Raw genomic sequence first — 20,198 nt, forward strand, 5'->3', positions numbered from 1 at the left:
CTCTTTACTTCTCTCATATCCAAAAATTGCAATGGAGTTGATGAAAAAAAGTGTTGTTGCGAGTAAAAAAATCCGGAGAAAGTATGTATTTTTAGTAATTTAAAGCTCTATTTATTTTAAATATCCTGAACTATTTGTCAATTTGATTAGTCCTTTAGTATATCAAATATCTCTTTTTTGTATTTATTTTTGATGTAGACATATTTTTTGAAATGGAAAAGATATCAATTAATTGCTTGTCTTATTTATTAACTAGTATCAAGAATCAAGCAAATGCTCGTTCTCTTCGTGGAGAAGATATAGATTTTTAAAATTTTCAAATACCCTGTTTTAATGTATTTTTGTTCGACATACGACAACAAAATTTATAATGTAATAACTTTAAATATTTTAATTATAACATGAATAGGTTTTGTAGAGAAGCCCTAGTTTTAATTGAATTTCTATATCTAATTACAGTTTGTTATTTTAATACGTTAGTATAGTCAATATTTCTTTTTCTATGTTACTTTTATATAAATTTTAAATATAGTATAAATAATGGATCTTGTTTTAAAGTATTTTTTAAACACTTTCTAGTAGTACAAAAATTATAATTTTTCCAAATATATTTCAAAAAGTTGTAATCGATTTACTATACTTAAGTATTATTCCATTGTGAGCCAACTCTAATTCTTCCTATTTAAACTCTATATACATATTTTAATCAATTTGAAACTCTCTCTCTTTTCAAAAATAATGATATGACACTTAATAAATGTTGCGACATGGCAGTTAATACGCGTGACAAATAGCATCCAATAAAGACGTCAAATGTCACGATCTCATGAATCGGATTTTGGACTCTGATTTATATATTAGTTAGCCATTAATCATTAGCCATTTATGCGTTTGATTCGAAATAATTTTGGGAACTATTTTTCAAGTTTTGAATTATAGTGTAAACTTGCATTGAAATGCCACAAAGCTAAAATGATAACATGTGAAAAGTAAAGAAACAGGGACAAGGTGACATCAAACATATGATGTTCTTTTGTTTCCCTATACCTGAAAAATATTGAACGGAGACAATAAGAAATGAGAGAAATACTGATGAGTCATGAGAGGGGGGAAATTCCCCATGTAGAATAAAAGATCTAGTGTGTAATTCCTTTTGATATTTAGGCTATGGCTATGTTTAGTTCACCTGAAATTTTCTGATCTGAACTTATCTGATCTGATCTGAACTTATTTTTTCTAATCTGATCTGATCTGATCTGAACAGATCTGATAACAAGATCTTATCTTTTAGATTTTTCTCAATATATAAGAAAAAATATAGTCATGTGGGGTATTGTTTGATTCGTCTCAATGAGTACTTTATTAATATTCAATTATTATAATTTTTACTAATATGTAATGAAAGATATAGTGAATTTTAAATATAAGCATAATCTGAACTGATCTGATCTGAACTTATTTTTTCTGATCTGATCTGATTAGATCTGAAATAAGCAAAAATAAGGTGAACTGAACATAGCCTATATTCAGTTCATCTTATTTTTGCTTATTTCGGATCTAATCAGATCAGATCAGAAAAAATAAGTTCAGATTAGTTCAGATCATGCTTATATTTACAAAATCATTATTACTATTAAATATCTTTCATTACATATTAGTAAAAATTATAATAAGTAAATATTAATAAAGTACTCATTGAGACGAATAGACCCACATGACTATATTTTTTCTTATATATTGAGAAAAATCTAAAAGATAAGATCTTGTAAATTAGATCAGATCAGATAAGTTCAGATCATAAAATTTCAGGTGAACTAAGCATAGCCTTATTCTCATGTAAGTTTTATGTTGAAATTGAGATGGTGGAGTAGTAGCATCACTAACTCATATCCTTAAAGTTTAGGGATTCAACTTCTTTGGACTAATTTGAGGGATTCCTACTTTCTCCCCCTCTCAAGTGATTGAAGTGAACCCTTTTTATCTTACCTTAAAAGTATAAGTTTTACGTCTAATGAGTTTTCAATTAATTCAGATAAGTCCAGTTAGTTCAGTTTAGATTACTTTTAATATCTTAAAATGAATTTCAATAAGCTCCAATAAAATAAGTTTAGGAGAATTTACCTCAAAAAGAATGCACTCCTAGTCTACTCGTGTCGATGAGAAAAATTTGTAAGATATATTTTTTGAGGTTTTTAAAGATTTATTTAACATGTATAGTTACACATATTACCAAGTTATGTTTAGGTTAGTCGGCGAATAAAAGGATCGTGGTATCATACTTTCAACTTCAACGTTTGGGGGTTCAATTCATCACTAAGGGTACTTTAGGAGAGGGGATTTTCTTACCTTTCTCTCTTACTCCCAAAATATCTTGCCTGCTAATTTAGGTCTGCGAAACATTCTGACTTAAATCTTATTGTGCTCAACTTATTTATATAGTAAAAATATAAGAAGATGTACTTGCTTAAGTTGACTTAACCATATGTATGTTTCTATTTTCAATATTGATCATTAAGATTAAGGTAGTAGGATGTAAAATACTAGAGCTAGAAATTTCTGAATTTTGATCGACCTTAATAATTAGACTTTCACTTTTTACATGGACGGCGAATGTAATTATGTTTTTAATTAGTCCTAACTTGTGCATCGTGTAATATGATAGAGTAAAAAATAAGAGTTTTAAGCTCAAAAAAATAAATATAGCAAAGCTAATCTAGCTACAATGCATGAATCTAACTATGCATGAGAGCATGCATCTTATAATCGGGTACACTTTACATGGTGCATAAGGAGTATTTGGTATAATCAATGTAAACGGAGATGGAAAGGAGTTGGACAAGGAGTAGAAATGAAAATAGTAATTGTTACTTTTAACAGTTGTTTGGTATTCTAGTGGAATGAAAACAATTAAGAGATTTATGATTGAGAAAGGAAACGTAATTTGTTTCCACTAGTTTAATTAATAGGGGGTAACATATGAAGGGATTATGTTTCCCTCCGTAGACATTATTTGTTACTTCACACTTATACAAAACAATTAGAAATAGAAATGCTTATTTGAATTTGTTTCAGACCTACATCAACTTTTTCCAAACCAAACACCCTCTTATATTCTTTTGCTCACATGTTAATATGTTACTCCCTCCGTTTCCAAAAGATCTTCCCTATTGTGCATATACATGTTATGTTTTGATGATGAAAATTAATATAATATGTTATAGTATGAAAGTGTGTAACAGATGCATGAAGAAAGAAATTGATAAACAAAGACTTTGAAGAAAAGAAGAATCAAGAAAGAAGTCCAAGTTTATAGTTTCTTAGAATAGTTACTTTGGATTAAAATGTAATATGCTCTAACTTGGTGATATGCTATGTGCTAAATATAGAAATATAAAGTTAGTATAATTATTATTTTCTTTGAGTTAAGAAAGTAAATAATTGTATTAAAATTATATATCTATATAAAAAGGAAATAGTTTTCGAAATCAGAAATAAAAAGAATTAAGGAAAACGTGTTTTTAGAAAAAGATTTTATAAAACCGTGTTTATAAAAGAATTTGATAAAAAAGAGTTTTGGAAAAAGATTTTAATATAAAATCGTGTTTTGATAAAACGTGAGTTTAGAAAAAGATTTTATAAAAATTGTATTTCCTTAAAATGTGTTTTACAAAATAAAAGAATTTTAGAAAAAAGATTTTTACAGAAATCACGTTTCCTTAAAACGTGTTAAAAAGATTTTTTTACAAAACAATTTTATCTAAAACGTGTTTTCTAAAAAAACGTGTTTTCAAATAGATTTTATAAAACTGGAATTTCCTAAAAACAAATTTTATAAAATCAGATTTTATTTTGGAAAATACTTTTTGAGTTGAAAAGAAAATCTGTTATGGAAAACATATATTTTTGCGAATAAAGATAAAGATGAAAAAGAGAAAGTTTGATTTTCTAAAAGAGAATTAAATCCCTTGAATTAAGGAATTGAAAGATATTGTTTGGAAGGATATTCTTCCAATCCATGTTCTATAAAAGGGATTCATAATTCACTTTTAGATCTCACGTTTTCAGAGAGAAAAATCGAGTCTATTAAAAGCTGAAAACTATTTCCTCCGGCACTGAGCATAGCACTGAGCGAGTCAGATTTAAGTTACTATTATACGATTGTAATTGTCCTCTACTTGCTTGACTAAGAAGCACATTATTGAGGATCGTTTTTTTTCTGTAACTTTAACATTATAGAGAGTGCCAACACTTAGAGTGAAGTGTTGGGAGTCATTACTAGGGTTAGTAGTGAGGGGAATCTTATTGTATCAAGTGTTTGATATTTTAGGGTTCAAAGAAATAAAGAGTTTTGTTTCTTGTGGACGTAAATCTCATAGGTGAGATTGAACCACGTTATATCCTGTGTTTGCGTATCAAATCTAACATCCTTTTAGTTTATTATTTGCAAAAACTCAAATCAACGATTTACGAGTGTTTGGCACAGTGCCAGGCACTGAGCCATAAAAGGAATTTGCGAAAATCAATTAGATTTCACCACTCAATTCAACCCCCCTTCTTGAGTGTCACCTTGGGTTCCAACATTCCCTCTTTCCGTTTAAGTGCATTTCCAAAAGATCTTCCCTCTTTTACTTTATTCCTTATTTGGAATCTTTTTTCCCCTTTCTCTCCCCTACTTTAACCTCTTTTTATTTGTTTTTTTTTATCTTAACCTCTTCTCTCTCCTACTTTACCCATCCCATACCCCCTACTTTAACCTCTTTTTATTTGTTTTTTTTTATCTTAACCTCTTCTCTCTCCTACTTTACCCATCCCATACCCCACACAAATTAATTCTCATTGGTATTTGTAGTAACAGTAACAAGGAAGATCTTTAGGAAACGGATGTAGTATCACATGATTATACGTGCTTTTTGATAGAGACCGTGTATATACTTGTACTCTTGTAGATATAATTGAGGGTATGATAGAACTTTTATCTTTAATTTTTAAGGGAGTGTATGAATAATTTGATGCAATTACTTGTGAACAAAAGAATATTCATGGAAAATATACGTAAATTTCTAAGAAAGAATAACAGATATTTATTGGAATATTTCTCATATCCACAGTCCACTATAAATAAATGTGAATGGAGTAATAAATAAGGAAAGTAACATCCTTAGAAGTTAGAACAAAGATTAATGCGTTATGCAAAATAAGTACAGAACGTGGCAGCCATAACATCATTGATCCTTTTTTCTCTAGTGTCTTTATTTTTTTGACTGAACATCATTGATTCCAAGCATAGAACTAGCACTCCACATCTTCAAAATTTTAATACAACAAGCAGTAAATTACTAACCAATCGGGGTTGGTGTGAGTGGTTAAGGGTCTCTTGCTTCTTAATAAAGGTCTCGAGTTTGAGTTTTGGGTATGGAAAAAATCTTAGTTGGAAGGAATACTGCATTTTAAGGCACTCATGCAAATTCCCAGAAGATTAGTCCACTTGTCAAAAATGATGGGAAATATCTGATAGTAGGAAAAAAAGAAAAAAAAACACAACCAAGCACTGCATAGATATTTTGGGAAACTTCACCGACCAACTGATTATGGCTTTGGTCTATAAATGGAGAAGACATGGACATCTACCGATTCCCATATGGAAAAGCTACGTTCTAAATCAAGAGGAATCTGCATTTCCTCAGTTAATTTACAATATGAAATTGCACCACCATATTAAGTTGTATGAACACTTTATATGGGTTGGGTATTTTATATCTGGAACATAGTAGACATTGACATTAAATATAAAAGTAGAACTAGTCACTAAATGAATTAAACTAGTCATCGAAAGAAATTAACTTAATTGCTATTGGACTGATTCTCTTTTTAATATTGGTGTTACTGTTACCTAATTTTAATTTAAAAGTAACAGTCTCTTACAAGACAAACTCAATACTTTAAATGACGTGTTAGATAGACTTTTTACGAGCTCTTTAGGATATTTAAGAGATACTTTTCGACTCCTAATAACATCTTTATAGCTTGAATCTTTCTAGGAAATGGAAGTTTTTATGTATAATTGACAAGACAAGTAAAATAAACGAGAGAAAACTAGCGAAAATCATATTTTACCTTTATAAATTAGTGATGCGAAAGTGTCATAAAGAGAGTAATTATACAAATACAAGAAATCAAAAATAAAATTTGAAATTTTATTATATTTTTTGTATGTCCATGCCAATTAATTTTAGCATGGCTTTTTTTTTTCTATATAGATATTGTTTATGTGCCGGTTTCTACATATGTGCAATCTAACCACCATATTGATCATTTGAAAGAGTTCCTTTACATGTGTAACAATATGAATGAAGGATCTTTCAAAAAAATATTAATGAAGGATTTATCATGTTTACAATTTAAAACGGATCGAAAGAGTTGCAAAAAAAAACCTTAATGAGAAAAACTATAGTAAAAAATTTAACTTGAATTTTTGGAGCCTTAAAATTTTGAGATTGTTTAACTATAAGTATATAAATTTGATTATACAAATAATAAACATTAAAATTATGCTTCTTCCATCTTAAAATAAATTGTGATATATGTTTGCGACCACAGTTGTTGAAATCTCGATCTTATAATCCTACGATTCTACAATCCGGAAGGACTTCACCGATGCCGATCCTACTTAGGATCTTAATTTTGTAGGATCTTCGGATCCTACCCCACCACAACAAATCACATGGTAGGATCTTAATACAATTATATGATCCTACGACTCTACGATCCGATCCTATTGTAAAAAAATCATAAAGTAATTTCACATATTATATTTAGTGAAAGTATTGGGTCAGACCGTCTGACCCAATATTCTCGTCAGACGGGTAAAATTTTATCGCCGTCACTTCTCCAAACTCTTCATTTATCAAACTCTCCATCTCCGAATCTCGCCAATTTTCAACAAAAAGAAAAAAGGAAATTATGAAGCTAAATAAGCTGAAAGGATATAACGAAATTGTAGTGAAAGATTGGATTTTGTGATTTGTGAACAATTTGAAGGATTCTTAGAATGAATGAAGAGAACAGCAGTGAAGAAGAAAAGTTCAGAGAAAGAGGAGAGAGAAAGGAAAATCTCACGAATTATCTCTCATCAACTGTTCGCATTTCAATAATCGTTCTTCTGAAGTCAACGCTGAAGAAGCAATCAATCAACGAAGTAAGAGACAAATCGGCGAAATTTGAAGTCAATCAAATGTGACGGCGATAAAAATTTATCAGAGTTAGGTTGATTTTGATGCAGAAAGAAGAAGAAGAGAGGAGAGAGAAAGGAGAAGAAGACAAAGATTTGGGTTTGTTAAGAGAAAATCCTGAAACATCATCATTCATCATCATCGTTTTGCTGTAAGGTGCAGCTTGCACCAAAACTTCTAAGTCTTCTATTGCAAACTTGCAACGAAAATAATATACAGTAAGACGTACAATTTTGTTAAGCTGGCAGAAGAGGAATGAAGAAGAAGGAGAAAGTGAGAGAAAGCAGAGGTTAGTGTTTTGTTTTCTTTTCAGTTGGTCTTTATTTTCTTTCAGTTGGACTTTCTTTTCTTTCAGTTAGACTTTCTTTTCTTTCAGTTAGACTTTGTTTTCTTTCAGTTAGACTTTCTTTTCTTTCAGTTGGACTTTCTTTTCTTTCAGTTGGACCAACTGAAAGAAATAATGGGCCAACTGAAAGAAATAATGGACTAACTGAAACAAAATGAAGACTACCTGAAGAAAAATGTAGACTACCTGAAAAAGAATAAAGACCAACTGAAACCCAAGTAAGTCTAACTGAAGCACAAAAACCCACTGAAAAACAAAGAACACTAACTGAAAACAAAATGAAGACTACCTGAAAAAAAATTGGAACCACCTGAAAAAAATGAAGACTACCTGAAAAAAAATTGGAACCACCTGAAAGTCGTCCGACCAAGATTATGGTCGGACGAGTCCGACACAATACGTTCTCTTATATTTATCCTATTAGATTTTGGTTGCATGTTCTTCAATCTATAGTATTGACAAAATATCACCATTTGTCAATAAAATAAATATCACTATTAATTTTTATAAATTTTTAACATGAGTTTCTCACCATATTCTAACATAACTATCTCCATTTTACGTAATTGTAGGATCTTATGATCCTATTATCCGATCATCACATCTTCGATCCTACCAACCCCGACAATCCAAAGTAGGTTTCCGATCCTGATAACATTGTTTGCGACGCATATTAAACAACCATATCTGAACAGATCATCACCCACTTAAAATTGGTAAAAAAAACTACTTTAAAACAATACATTAATAGATTCTATAGCTATACCTAACTAACGTGTTTCACACGTCTATCTTATTTGATTAAAATTTTCCAACAGTCGAGCTTTCTTCTACATTGCAAAATGATGAATCAACACACCAATTTTATATTTACACTTTGTATATTAGCATTGCATTAATATAATATACGAATTTGGCAATCAAAGCAAAGTTTTGATCCGCGGTGGATCTCCATCTTTTAAAAAATATACTTATCTTGAAGATGGAGATGAGGTAAGGTAGTAGTTCTTTGTTTCTTGGAGTAAGGTAGGTTAACCAAGAGCAATAACAATGTACCTCATTGTTCCTTTTTGTCAGACCATTTTCTTTAATGCTTGGACTTTTTTATTATCTGGCCACGTATAATTGTACTAATCTTTCCCCTAAGATTTCCTCTCTCCCAATATATTTGCGCAATTATTTTCTATAAGACACCTATACTAAAAAACTTGAAATTGAACCCTCGGTGGAGGTTTTAACCTAAAACATCATTTTGGATGATAAGGAAATAGTCAATACAATAAGGTTGCAATCAATATAAAAGCAAAGGGTAGAGGTGACCCTTATGAGTCATGAAATCCGCCGATTTGTTGCTTCTCGAAAATAATGAGACGCTTAACAAGCCAAAAATCTGAAAATTTTTACACCTACATTATAAATAATAGTGTTAATCTCCTAAGCAATATGCCAAGTACTGTTATCAGGATCGGATCCTACTTCGGATCGTAGGGGTTGGTAGGATCGAATTGTAGGATCGTAAGATCCTACAATTTCGTAAAATAGAGATAATTGTGTTAGAATATGGTGAGAAACTCGTGTTAAAAATTTATAGAAATTAATAATGACTTATTTCATTTACAAATGGTGATATTTTGTCAATACTATAATATTGAAGTAACATGCAACCAAAATCTAATAGGATTAATATAATATGTGAAATTACTTTATGATTTTTTTATGATAAGATCGGATCGTAGAGTCGTAGGATCGTGAAATCGTATCAAGATCCTACCATGTGATTTTTTGTGGTTGGGTAGGATCGAAGATCCTACAAAATCAAGATCCTATGTAGGATCGGGATCAGTGAGGTCCTTTTCAATCGTAGAATCGTAGGATCGTAAAATCCGGATCGAAATTTTAACAGCAACCGAAGTTGACTAAACTATTAACTGGAAGATTACCCCCTTCTACAATGGGATTATCCCCCTTTTATTTATTCACTATATTTGATTCCACTAATTTTGTCGCTTATCAGTATTTCCACAATCAAAATCTAAACAAAAATCATACCTCCAACAGAGCATACAAAATGGAAATATAAAGAGTGTTTTTGTGTTATTTGAAGTTTTTTTTTCATTCTCTTTCCTACTTGGGTGTATCTTTCTTGATTACTCCCTTCACGATTTACGAAAAATTTGCTTTAATCACAAATATCTCTCATAATATGATAAATAAAAATTATATCGTTGCATTGGTCATGAAAAATACTATAATAACATCAATTTCTTAAATTATTTTATCCACGTAGATTGAACGTAATCAACGGTCAAAACGATCTCGAACATCGTGCATGCCTTATATTTTGAAACGGAGGAAGTACATATGTTTGTCATCTTCAGTGCGACAAGAAACATTAACCTTTTACTCTCTCCGTCCCATAATATAGTACCTACTTCATTTTTGGTGAGGTCAAACTTTAAAATTTTTGACCGAATATTCTCATTTGTATATAAAAATATATATATATTCATGTGAGATCTTGTTAGAGTCGTCTCAATGTGTAGTTTCATAATCAACTTTTTATATTTTTTATTAATACGGAATTGAAGATATTAAAGGTCAAAGTTACGTCTTGGAAACCGTGTAAAAAAAAAACAAGCACTATATTATGGGACGGATGGACAAATTCTTGAAGTTTACCAATCATCTGTTCTGGCCTCTGGGAAATGAGGATCAGCTAAATCCAACTACCATGTGTCTATAAATAAGACTTGCTTACCTATCAAACTTAAATCATGTTTGTCCTTTAAATAGCCCTCAAAACCAAAAAAAAAAAATTAAGTTTGCAAGCTAAGTAGCTAACGTGTAGTTGTGAAAGGGACGAGTCTAAATTTGATGGACCAGGCGTAGAAGAGTATACTTAAGTCCTAATCTACTGCCTAACTACCCTTAATTAATAACTCAATTCTCTCCAAATTGCCCGTCTTCTGGAAGCTCAACAAGGTGCTCCCAAAGAGCTTTTCATTCGAGCTTTTCATTCGAGCTTTTCATTTCTCATGTTCTTTAAACCGTTTTACTAAAATTTATCGAAACTTATCAAAATTTATTGAAACTTATTTAAACTTATCTGAGAACGTACCCTATTCTGTGGACTTTGCATTTGTTCGATTTCGTATTCCCTTCAAAAACAACATTGGATACAGTACTCCTACTAGTCTTCAAACACAACATCATAATGGAAGTTTATTGATCAGTAAAGAACGCTGGGACATCTAACAACGAGATTCACAGATTATAGCAGCTTGGTTCAATAAAACTTAGGTAAAAGAAACTATAGGAGCATGTACACCATAAGAAAAAGCTATAACCGAAATGTAAATTGAGTAAACAAAGCATTTAAATTTTATATTTAACGAGTTATACACAAAAAGTATACATCAACGATGATATTTCTGGCTAGCAAATCGAAGGTCTTCAAGGTTTCACTAAGAAGAAAAGCAAAACAATCTACTAATAGAAAAGCACTGATAAACGGTTCAATCAAGTGCTCAAATATGCTAAGCAAATGATACATATGGGATATGGTCATTTTCTATAAATCCTAGTTCTGTTAGGATTTGTTTATTTCCTAGTTCTAGTAGGATTAATTTTCCTAATTCTATTAGGATTAGAACTCCTAGTTCTGTTAGGAATCTTTTTAATGTTTTAGTTTGTTTGAAATTCTAGTTGAGTTAGAAATCCAAATCCTAGTTGGATTAGGATTCTAATTGGAGTAGAGTTATAATAGGATTAGAAGTCTAGTTAGTAATAACCAAGTTGAGCTTGTTCTACTTGGATTAGGAGTGTGTTTATTTCTTATCTTGTTTAGTCTTTCTTATCTTGTTATTAGTTTCCTAAAATCAGTAGGATTAGGGTTACTAGTTTCTTTAGGTTTGCACGCCTATATAAAGGCTATTTCATTCATTAATAAAATCAGTTTTGTTGAGTTTAAGAAAAGTGTTAAGCTTGTTGTGTTTGCATAGAACTGAGAGTTCAAAGACACAAACCGCGACTTTGTGTGATCTTGAAGCCGAGACTCACAAGAGAACCTCTTAAACTGCGATTTAAGAGCCTATCCATTCTATTCGTATTGTTGTTCATTCATAAAATCATAAAAACACAAAAATAGTTCGAATCGCCAACAAAAATCACATCAGCAAAGCTACATGATCACATCACCAGGAAAATCAGCCACAGAGATATACCGCAGCAATTGACTACATTAAGCTGGGGACTGGTGAAGAATCAAAAATAGAGTAGATGACGGCTGACAATTTCCATGTAAAGATTAGCTCAAAAGGGATCTTGTCAAGTGCTCACGAGCCAAAGCCAATGCCTGAGATATGGTCTGTGGATTACAGAACTTCTTGTTAGTGTCTTCTCACACGAGGTAAATGCATATGTACACATATCATGCATGTATATTTTCAGGTAATCTAGTGATTTACTGATTTAGGCCCAATTCACTTAATCTAACCAACTTACTGAACTGCTTTTTACCGACTAAAACTGATTTTTTGATGAACCATAATGTTTTTCTCTTAAATGCAACTTATTGATTTTATTGATTGAGACTGAATTTTACACATTTTAATGTGATTTTTGTTGAATCAAACTTATTTATGTGAACTGGGACTTATTTTGCATTTTAGATATTAAACAAGCACGTATTTACTGTCATGAATCACACAGGTGAGAAGAAAATTTTTGAATGAGAAAAGTCGCAAGAATAAAAAAAATCACCTGTTCAGACAAGGGTGCAGCAGGATCAACGCTGCTGGTGGCAACTTTTGAGGCAATGACATTACCATCGGTCTCAAGAATCATCCTGCAAGTGGGAATGAGAGATTTAGCTCAAGCATACCACAACGAAAGACATAGGAAAAGCATTAAGCTATTCAGCTGGTTCCTGATGCTCTCATGAAGTCCATTCATGACATAAACTTAACACAATTGATGACCTGAGTCATTGGTGGACTTGCAAAGCATAGAAAGCACAGAGCATAAAGCATTACAATTGACGAGCAACTAGTGAGCAAAAATGGCATTTTACCAGAATTTAAGAAAATCCATGCACGACTCACCAACCTCCTGCATACAGAGTTACAGACATAATCCCCAGTCTCTGCTTCTCACTTTATATAGATACTTCAACTTGAACCAGAAACTCTTTAACAAAACAGATGCACTAGCCATGAAGAATGCACTGCCTAAAAACCACATTGGGCCAACTACTACAGAGAGACCCATAACAACTTAGCAGTTAAAGCAGTGTGACATAATTCGCTATGTAATTCGCTTTTTCAGTTCGCGGTTATTGAAGATAACCCAGCACCATCAGCAACTCAAGAGGAAAGAGCAAGCATCAGCAGCAACATAACTAATCATCCACTTCAGCTTTTAGTTAGTAAAGCTTTTAGAAGTTTGTTAGCTTCTGTTATCCTAGTCAGCTTTGTAATGATTGGTTAATCTTTGTATAAAGCTTTGTGATTGGCTAGGACAGCTCATTAAGTTGTACTATCAAAATGGGCCAAAGATAGGCCAAAAACGACCATAATTCGCTTTTTTCAGATCGCAATTGGCGGGGAGATTAGGGAATTATGTTATACTGAGTTAAAGTGACAAATTAGATAGCTTGCTGCCGTTCTGAGGGTAAGTCTACTACTTCGACATCCCAGATATGATGTTCTGTAGGTTCCAGATAACTTTGAGAGACTATGGCAGAGATACCGATAAGGATTTTGAATGCAGCACAGGAATGATGATTCAGAAGAAAAAGGAATCAGAAAAGTCAACTAATAGAAAAATCACAATCAAGTGCTTGGACTTTACTTACCCTCTGTCAACTATCTCATCAAGGCATAGAAGTATAAGGTCCAAATTCTCAAGGGCCTCACTTTTGTCAACCTTGCTCCTAGACACATATAACACCAAAATAGATGGCCAACAGGCATTAGTGAAACTTAATCGAATTAAAAACATAGAAAAGATTTATTTACTCTTAAAGAGCTACACCTCAATAAAAGGGTAACAGCATCAAAGAAACCCTGAAGAACAGCATCCAAAATGAGTTCATTTTCATCGTCACCTCCTGTTACAAAGAAATGGAGGTCTTGGACGAACTTATAGATGACAATGTTGTTGTCAAACATTGTAATCTCAGCTGCAAAACAATGATATCAGGGATATTTTATATATAAAAAAAAACATATATTTTAAGAGAGCGAAAGTTCCAAGGAAAACAACATATTTGACAGTCTTTCAACTCATATACTATTTCAGGCATAGCCACATGGGTTTCCATAGTTACATATACAAACTTCCCCCAACCCAAAATCATCGTCTTTTGATTTTAATTTGTCCAATTTTAACCTCTTCTTTGGTTATTAAATGCATATTTACCCAATCATGTTTCTCTATTCCCATCACACTGACACATTTATGACATGTCAAGGAAAAGTGAAGAGATTTTATATAGGAAGGTCACTTATGCGTACATATATATTTAGGGACTGTACATATATGTAAGGATGTATTAATGACCTAAATCTTAGTGACGATCCTGATTCTACATGACCTATATGTGTACAGGATACAAAGGAATCAACCACTATGTCAGCAATTATTCTTTTGCAAAGGTCAAGTATTTCAGCAACACAAATTTCTATCTTCCATCAGTTTTAAAGATCATAGAATAGTTGGACGATCAGAATTTCTAAAAACATTGGTCTCATCAAAAACAGAAGTTCTCACTTCAATCCTTTATTCTATTGGCTATAGCCTATAAGCCTGTAACATCTATCCAGAAAAAAAATCAGAGGAGTTGAAGAACAAACAATGAACAAAGGACCAGGGGCAGAGCTATGCCCAAAGGTGTGGGGTCATTTGACCCCACTTAAATTGGAATTTGAGTAACTCTTTTTATATAAAGTGTGGAATTGTAGATTTTTTTTCAAAAAATCATCGTTTGCACCCACTAATAAATGTTTCAGGATCCGCAACTGCAAAGGACTCCACTGATCATATGAAGTCTTTAGAGAGTGACCAACCTATCCACCCCACTCTCTGTCAAAACACCCACCAAATCAAACACTTGACTAAAATGACTTAATAGTATCGAATAGATCTCAGACTTGCAGATCCCTCTTGATCTCTTCACTCCTTTTCAAGTTGATCTTCTTTTCAACTTTATCACTTCAACAGACATAAAAGTGGAAAAGCCCCATCATCTTCTGTCTCTATACTTCCTCACTATCATTCCAGTTCCTTAAGTGCTTCATAATTTTCATTGATAGCTTGATACTCATAATTTTTTTCACTTTCTGCCAACTTTTGGTGGCCTTCCCAAACATAATTCTGAGACAATAACAAATCGAAACCCACTAAGTTGCTTGGTCAACTGAATCAGATCCCTATAGAGGAAACTATATGATCAAGGCTACAGGATTAAAGTCTCAGCAATGGTGAGTTCGAAGACATATGGGGTTGAATTGCTCTTAAATGCAATACTTCTCATAGGATTCTAAGGGGATGTTCCCATTTGCATTATCTTTCAAGCTTCTGAGTATGCTTTAAGTGTTGAGTTACCAAAATCAGCAAGACAAAAAAAAATTGAAGTTCTACCAGTGTCCGCTCTTCGGCCTCTTAAAGAGTTAAAGTCAATCCAGATGCAATCTCATCTCATATGACAGAGAACAGCTGGATAATAGAAGTATTGAACAACAAATTTGCAGAAAGATATACCCCAATCAATATAATTGTTTTAATACCCAGCAAACTTAGGTCCTTGAAGAAAGTAACTTCATCCTCTATACATGAGATACAGTCCATGCAAAAAAGATAAAAAATCCAGCTAACTTGAACACTTGTCAATCAAAGGATAGTTGTCAAACTTCAGATGCAACATCCTCAAAGGGAACATAACTAATTTCCTTTTCTACCGACTACCACCCACTTTAGAGAGATAACCTTTCCAAAGTAGACACTAGACAGCACGTCATGTTACAAAACTTTTAAACATAAAGACCCAACAATTCCTGAAGCTATCTAAGAAAAAACAAAGAAAACTGACATGAAGTTTAAGCCTTTTTTTCCAAAGATAATGGAACCTCAGATTAAAGTCAGTCATTAAACATGCTATGGAACACCTTTAAGTCGTGGAATGTGTTGAGCAGTCAAGGACCTCCAGAATAAGAAAGCAGGAATACAGCACCAGAAAGGGCAAGATTCAGATTGAATTATATCTTATAAGAACTCCTCAGCTATTGCTAACTAATAACTTCCCAGAGATACGTAGCTAAAATGCTAACATAACTCCAAGGGCCACTTTATTAATAGGATACAATTGGAGCTGAAACTATTAACGAACCAACTAATCTTCATTGCAACATCCATCAGAATTAATCCTCAACGCAGTAAACAAGAGCGACCATCGCACTATCTTATCCCTTACTTCAGTATCTTTCAGCCATTTTTATTTTGGGTGGACACAATGTGATTTGTTGATGTAATTTAATTGCTTTGACTCCAATTTAATGGGTAAAATTTACTGTCTCTAGCAATAGATTATGCACTTCAAATGCAACAAAGTCCTATGCTGAAGATCAGATAACCCAACATTTTTCATTCTAACATCATTACCTAGAAGATCATACAACTCTAAACCTTAATGATAAATGTCTCAATGATATCTTTAACTGCATGAGCTTTTAAACAAAACTACACAGCAATATAACACACCCAAACAAATCCATCAAATCTATAAATTGGTTATGATACCGACGCCTTCATTAGTCATTACAATGTATGCAAATCTAAGACATCAATAATCACTAAAAAAACAAAATTCTTTAAACAGCATTCAAAAACATAATTATATACCACTGGTGCAACAAAACCTCAATCATATGGTACCTTCAGTCCTAGCATTAGTCTTCTGGGTTTTAGTAAACACAGATTTCTCATACGCCAATTTCGCCCCATTCGTGGACCAATCATCGGAATAATACTTTACAGCTACCCTTTTCCCTTCTGAATCAAGCAAAAGTATGTTTTTCACTATTGGGCATGAGTCCTGCACAATCAAATCATAATCACATACCAACTCATCAATCGCAAATAAAAAGAACCAAATTCGATGAAGACATATCATTTCAACACTACATTACACAGTACGTCATTAATGAAAACATAGTAATATGAAATGCTTCACCGACGAATGAAATTGGTTAAATCAAACCCTAATCAATGTTGATTTTACTCATAATGAAAAAAGAAACAACAATTAGATCAAATTGCATGATTTTATTTTATGGTAGAAGAAGATCAGATCAAATTAGGGTAATCGGATCAAATCGGAGTGTAACGAAAATTGCAGGAGTAATTTAGCAGCAAATGAAGTGTATGAAAAATATGCGGTGGATCTAGAGAAAGGAAAGAGAGAGAAGACTCACTCGGTAAACAGAGAATGACGCCATTTTTCTGGGTGGAATCGGAGATCTGGAACGTCAGTGAAGAGGAGCTACAAATGTGCGAGATCAGAGGAGAGAGAGAGAAAGAGAGGGAGGGGAATTTGGGGATAATTTGGGGATATTTAAACCATGCTTTAAAATTAGGGACAAACATGATACTCCCTCCATTTCCTAAAGATCTTCCCTCTTTCCATTTTAGGATGTTTCCAAAAGATCTTCTCACTTTTGTTTTATTCCTTATTTGGCAAAATAAATTTCTCTATTTACCCTTTCATGTCACTATCATATGGTCCACCATTACATTATTAATTCAATTTTTACTCCCTTTCTCTCTCCTACTTTAACCCCTTTTTATTTGTTTATTTATCTTAACCTCTTTCTCTCTCCTAATTTACTCACACCATGCCCCACACAACTTGATTTTCCTTGGTATCTGTAGGAACAGTAAGTGGGAAGATCTTTAGGAAATGGAGGGTGTATATTATAGGAAATTGTTCTAAAAAAATTAAGGATTAAGTTCGTTTACTAAGGTTATGTTCTTTTAGATTGAACAATTTTGAAATAAATAAGTTTGAATTGAAATTAATTAAAATAAATAAGTTTGAACTGAATTAAATTGAATTGAATTTATTTTTTTTGACAGGAAGAAAACTAATTTCATTCATAAGGGATAGCCAAAGGGCACTTATTACAATCAATTCCTGAAAAATCGAAAATTCCAACATAGGTATATAACATCTTAGAACTAGATACATCGCAGATTTGATAAAAAATAGCCTTAATAAAAAACTTCATCTGAAGCAATACAATCTGTGAGTTCGCCCTGATTCGGCTTAACTTCCGTTGATGCATAGTCGTTTGGGTGAAAATACTTCCGTGGTCTTCTAGATTCTAACAGAGAATAGTGATTGTTTGATCTTCCTTCTTCATTAGACGAACAAAAAAAGAAATGGAACATCCTAAAATAAGTACCATCTTAATGATGGAATATACTTATTCGAAGCAATTAAAAAGGTTTTTGGGGCTTACCACCGGTACGAACACCAGTGGAAGCCCCTACAAAAATTCACAATTGAGACCAAGAATAAAAGTGGTGAAAAAACAAAGAGAAAGAAGAAAGAATGAAGGAAAAACCTTCAAAACAGAAGAAAAACCTAGCGATGAAGGCTAGGAAAAAACCTTCCCAAGGAGAAAACCTAGAGAGAAAAAATCCTCCCAAGGAGAAACCCTAGAGGGAACCCAAACTAACAACTTACTTTAAATTGAATTGAATTAAACTGAACTGATTAGAATATTACTAATAACTACAAGTATAGTAATATTTTTATCATCATTGATAATGATAATTCATAATATTAATGACAATGATAATAATAATAATAATATTATTAATACTAATACTAATAATATGCATAATAATAATATTATTATGAATTGATTAATATTAATAATAAAAAGTAAAATATTGGTAATGATAATAATTCATAATGTTAATGATAACGATTATGATAATAATAATATTAATACTAATACTAATAATATGCATAATAATAATATTCTTATGAATTGAGTAATATTAATAATAACAAGTAAAATATGATAATGATAATAATTCATAATATTAATGATAATGATAATAACAATAATAACGTTTTTTTCACTTAGTACCCCGAGTTTTTATAAAATTCACCTGGTACCCCCCAAAATTTCAAAATACATGGGGTATCCTTAAGTTACAAACTAATACACTCAAATACCCTTAATGACTAATGGCGTTAACCATCGTTCGTCATTAACCCTAATTTTCTATTTTAAACTCTAATTAACCCCCCTAATACAAACCTTAATCTTAACCTCTACCTCTAACCCTAACCCAAAATCCTTAACCTTAATCCTAAACCCTAATCCTCCCACCACCCCAACAACCCCCCACACCCGCAGCCCCCCCTCTCCCACCCCTCTCCCACCCTCTCCCCCATCCACCGTCGCGAGCCCATAATCGACGGCGAGCTTCCCCACTACCGTCGCAAGCCCAGAATCGTCAGCGAGCTTCCCCACTGACGTCGCGAGCTCAGAATCGCCGGCGAGCTTTCCCCACTGCGGCGCGCGTTCCCAAGCAACCTTCTATCCTTCGTCTTTGAACTGGAATAAAGCAAAGTAGGGGGATTCGACGGGGAGTGGGAGAAGGGGGTGCGGAATTCAACGGGGTTGGGGAGGGGGTGGGTAATTCGACGGGGGTGGCGACATGGTTGGGGGAGGGGGGCTGCCACGGGTGGTGGGAGGGGGGCCTGCTGGGGTAGGGGCTGCCAGGGGTGGTGGGAGGGTGGGGGAAGGGGGTTAGGGTTAGGGTTAGGGTTTAATTAGGAGTTAGATTTAGGGTTTAAGGTTAAAACTAACGATTAATTAGGGTTAACACTAACGGCAGTTAACGCCGTTAGTCATTAAGGGTACCTGAGTGTATTAGTTTGTAACTTAGAGGTACCTCGTGTATTTTGAAAACTTGGGGGGTACCAGGTGAATTTTCTGAAAACTCGGGGGTACTTGGTGAAAAAACCGTAATAATAATATTAATACTAATAATATGAAAAAGAGGGAGGTGCTTCGAGAGAGTGGAAAGCTATGGAAGGTTTCGATGTGTGATGGTTAATTGCAGTCTTGGGGAATTATGTTTTGTGGGTCAGTGGCACACTTGGGAGTGAAGGAGGAGCCTGAAAACTCGTATTAGAGAGCGCTTGGATCGCTTTATTGTGTCTCATTCCTAGTTGAATTTATTTCTGGAGCTTTTATCGATCATAAGGTGCATTATTGCTCGGATCATGCTGCGATTGTGTTACGTTGTATGGGAAATGAGGAGATTGAGAGAAGGCGGGCTAGTGGGTCACGTTTTGAGACATATTGCCTACTTGATGACGCTTGTGAGGAGGTGGTGAAGGATGCGTGGAGTGCTGCGGAGGGGGTAGAACTTGTGAAAAATTAGGGGCAGTTGTGAAGGAGTTGCAGGGGTGGAGTATGAAGGCTTTCGTGTCCCTCATAAAGGGAATCGAAGTGGTGGAGAATAGGTTACATGAAGCCCAAAGTGAAGTTATTTCGAGTGAGAGTTGTGAGAAGTGCGCTGCTTTGGAAAAGGAGTTGGAT

General features: G+C 33.2%; 1 protein-coding gene and 1 long non-coding RNA gene across 3 annotated transcripts; one reads left to right on the forward strand and one right to left on the reverse strand.

Moving 5' to 3' along the window:
• Positions 1–10,929: 10,929 nt before the first annotated feature.
• On the reverse strand, positions 10,930–17,204 carry LOC104899790 (coatomer subunit zeta-2). 2 transcript variants are annotated; one of them, XR_008970178.1, is made up of 7 exons: positions 17,046–17,204; positions 16,507–16,666; positions 13,609–13,756; positions 13,430–13,507; positions 12,337–12,421; positions 11,746–11,941; positions 10,930–11,111 (listed from the first exon to the last, which is right to left on the reverse strand). XR_008970178.1 is itself a non-coding variant. In XM_010687057.4 (6 exons), the coding sequence occupies exons 1-6, from the start codon at positions 17,067–17,069 to the stop codon at positions 11,882–11,884; spliced, it is 555 nt and encodes a 184-aa protein (XP_010685359.1). In that variant the 5' UTR covers positions 17,070–17,204; the 3' UTR covers positions 11,631–11,881. The 2 variants fall into 2 exon arrangements, 1 of the variants encoding a protein (XP_010685359.1); XM_010687057.4 differs by lacking the exon at positions 10,930–11,111 and having other exon boundaries at positions 11,631–11,941.
• LOC109135621 (uncharacterized) lies at positions 11,850–12,621 on the forward strand. The gene is made up of 2 exons (XR_002040509.3): positions 11,850–11,983; positions 12,286–12,621. It is a non-coding gene; the product is annotated as an uncharacterized LOC109135621 (long non-coding RNA).
• Positions 17,205–20,198: the final 2,994 nt, after the last annotated feature.

This window comes from Beta vulgaris, chromosome 7 (genome assembly GCF_026745355.1).
Source record: "Beta vulgaris subsp. vulgaris cultivar EL10 chromosome 7, EL10.2, whole genome shotgun sequence".
Taxonomy (NCBI): domain Eukaryota; kingdom Viridiplantae; phylum Streptophyta; class Magnoliopsida; order Caryophyllales; family Amaranthaceae; genus Beta; species Beta vulgaris.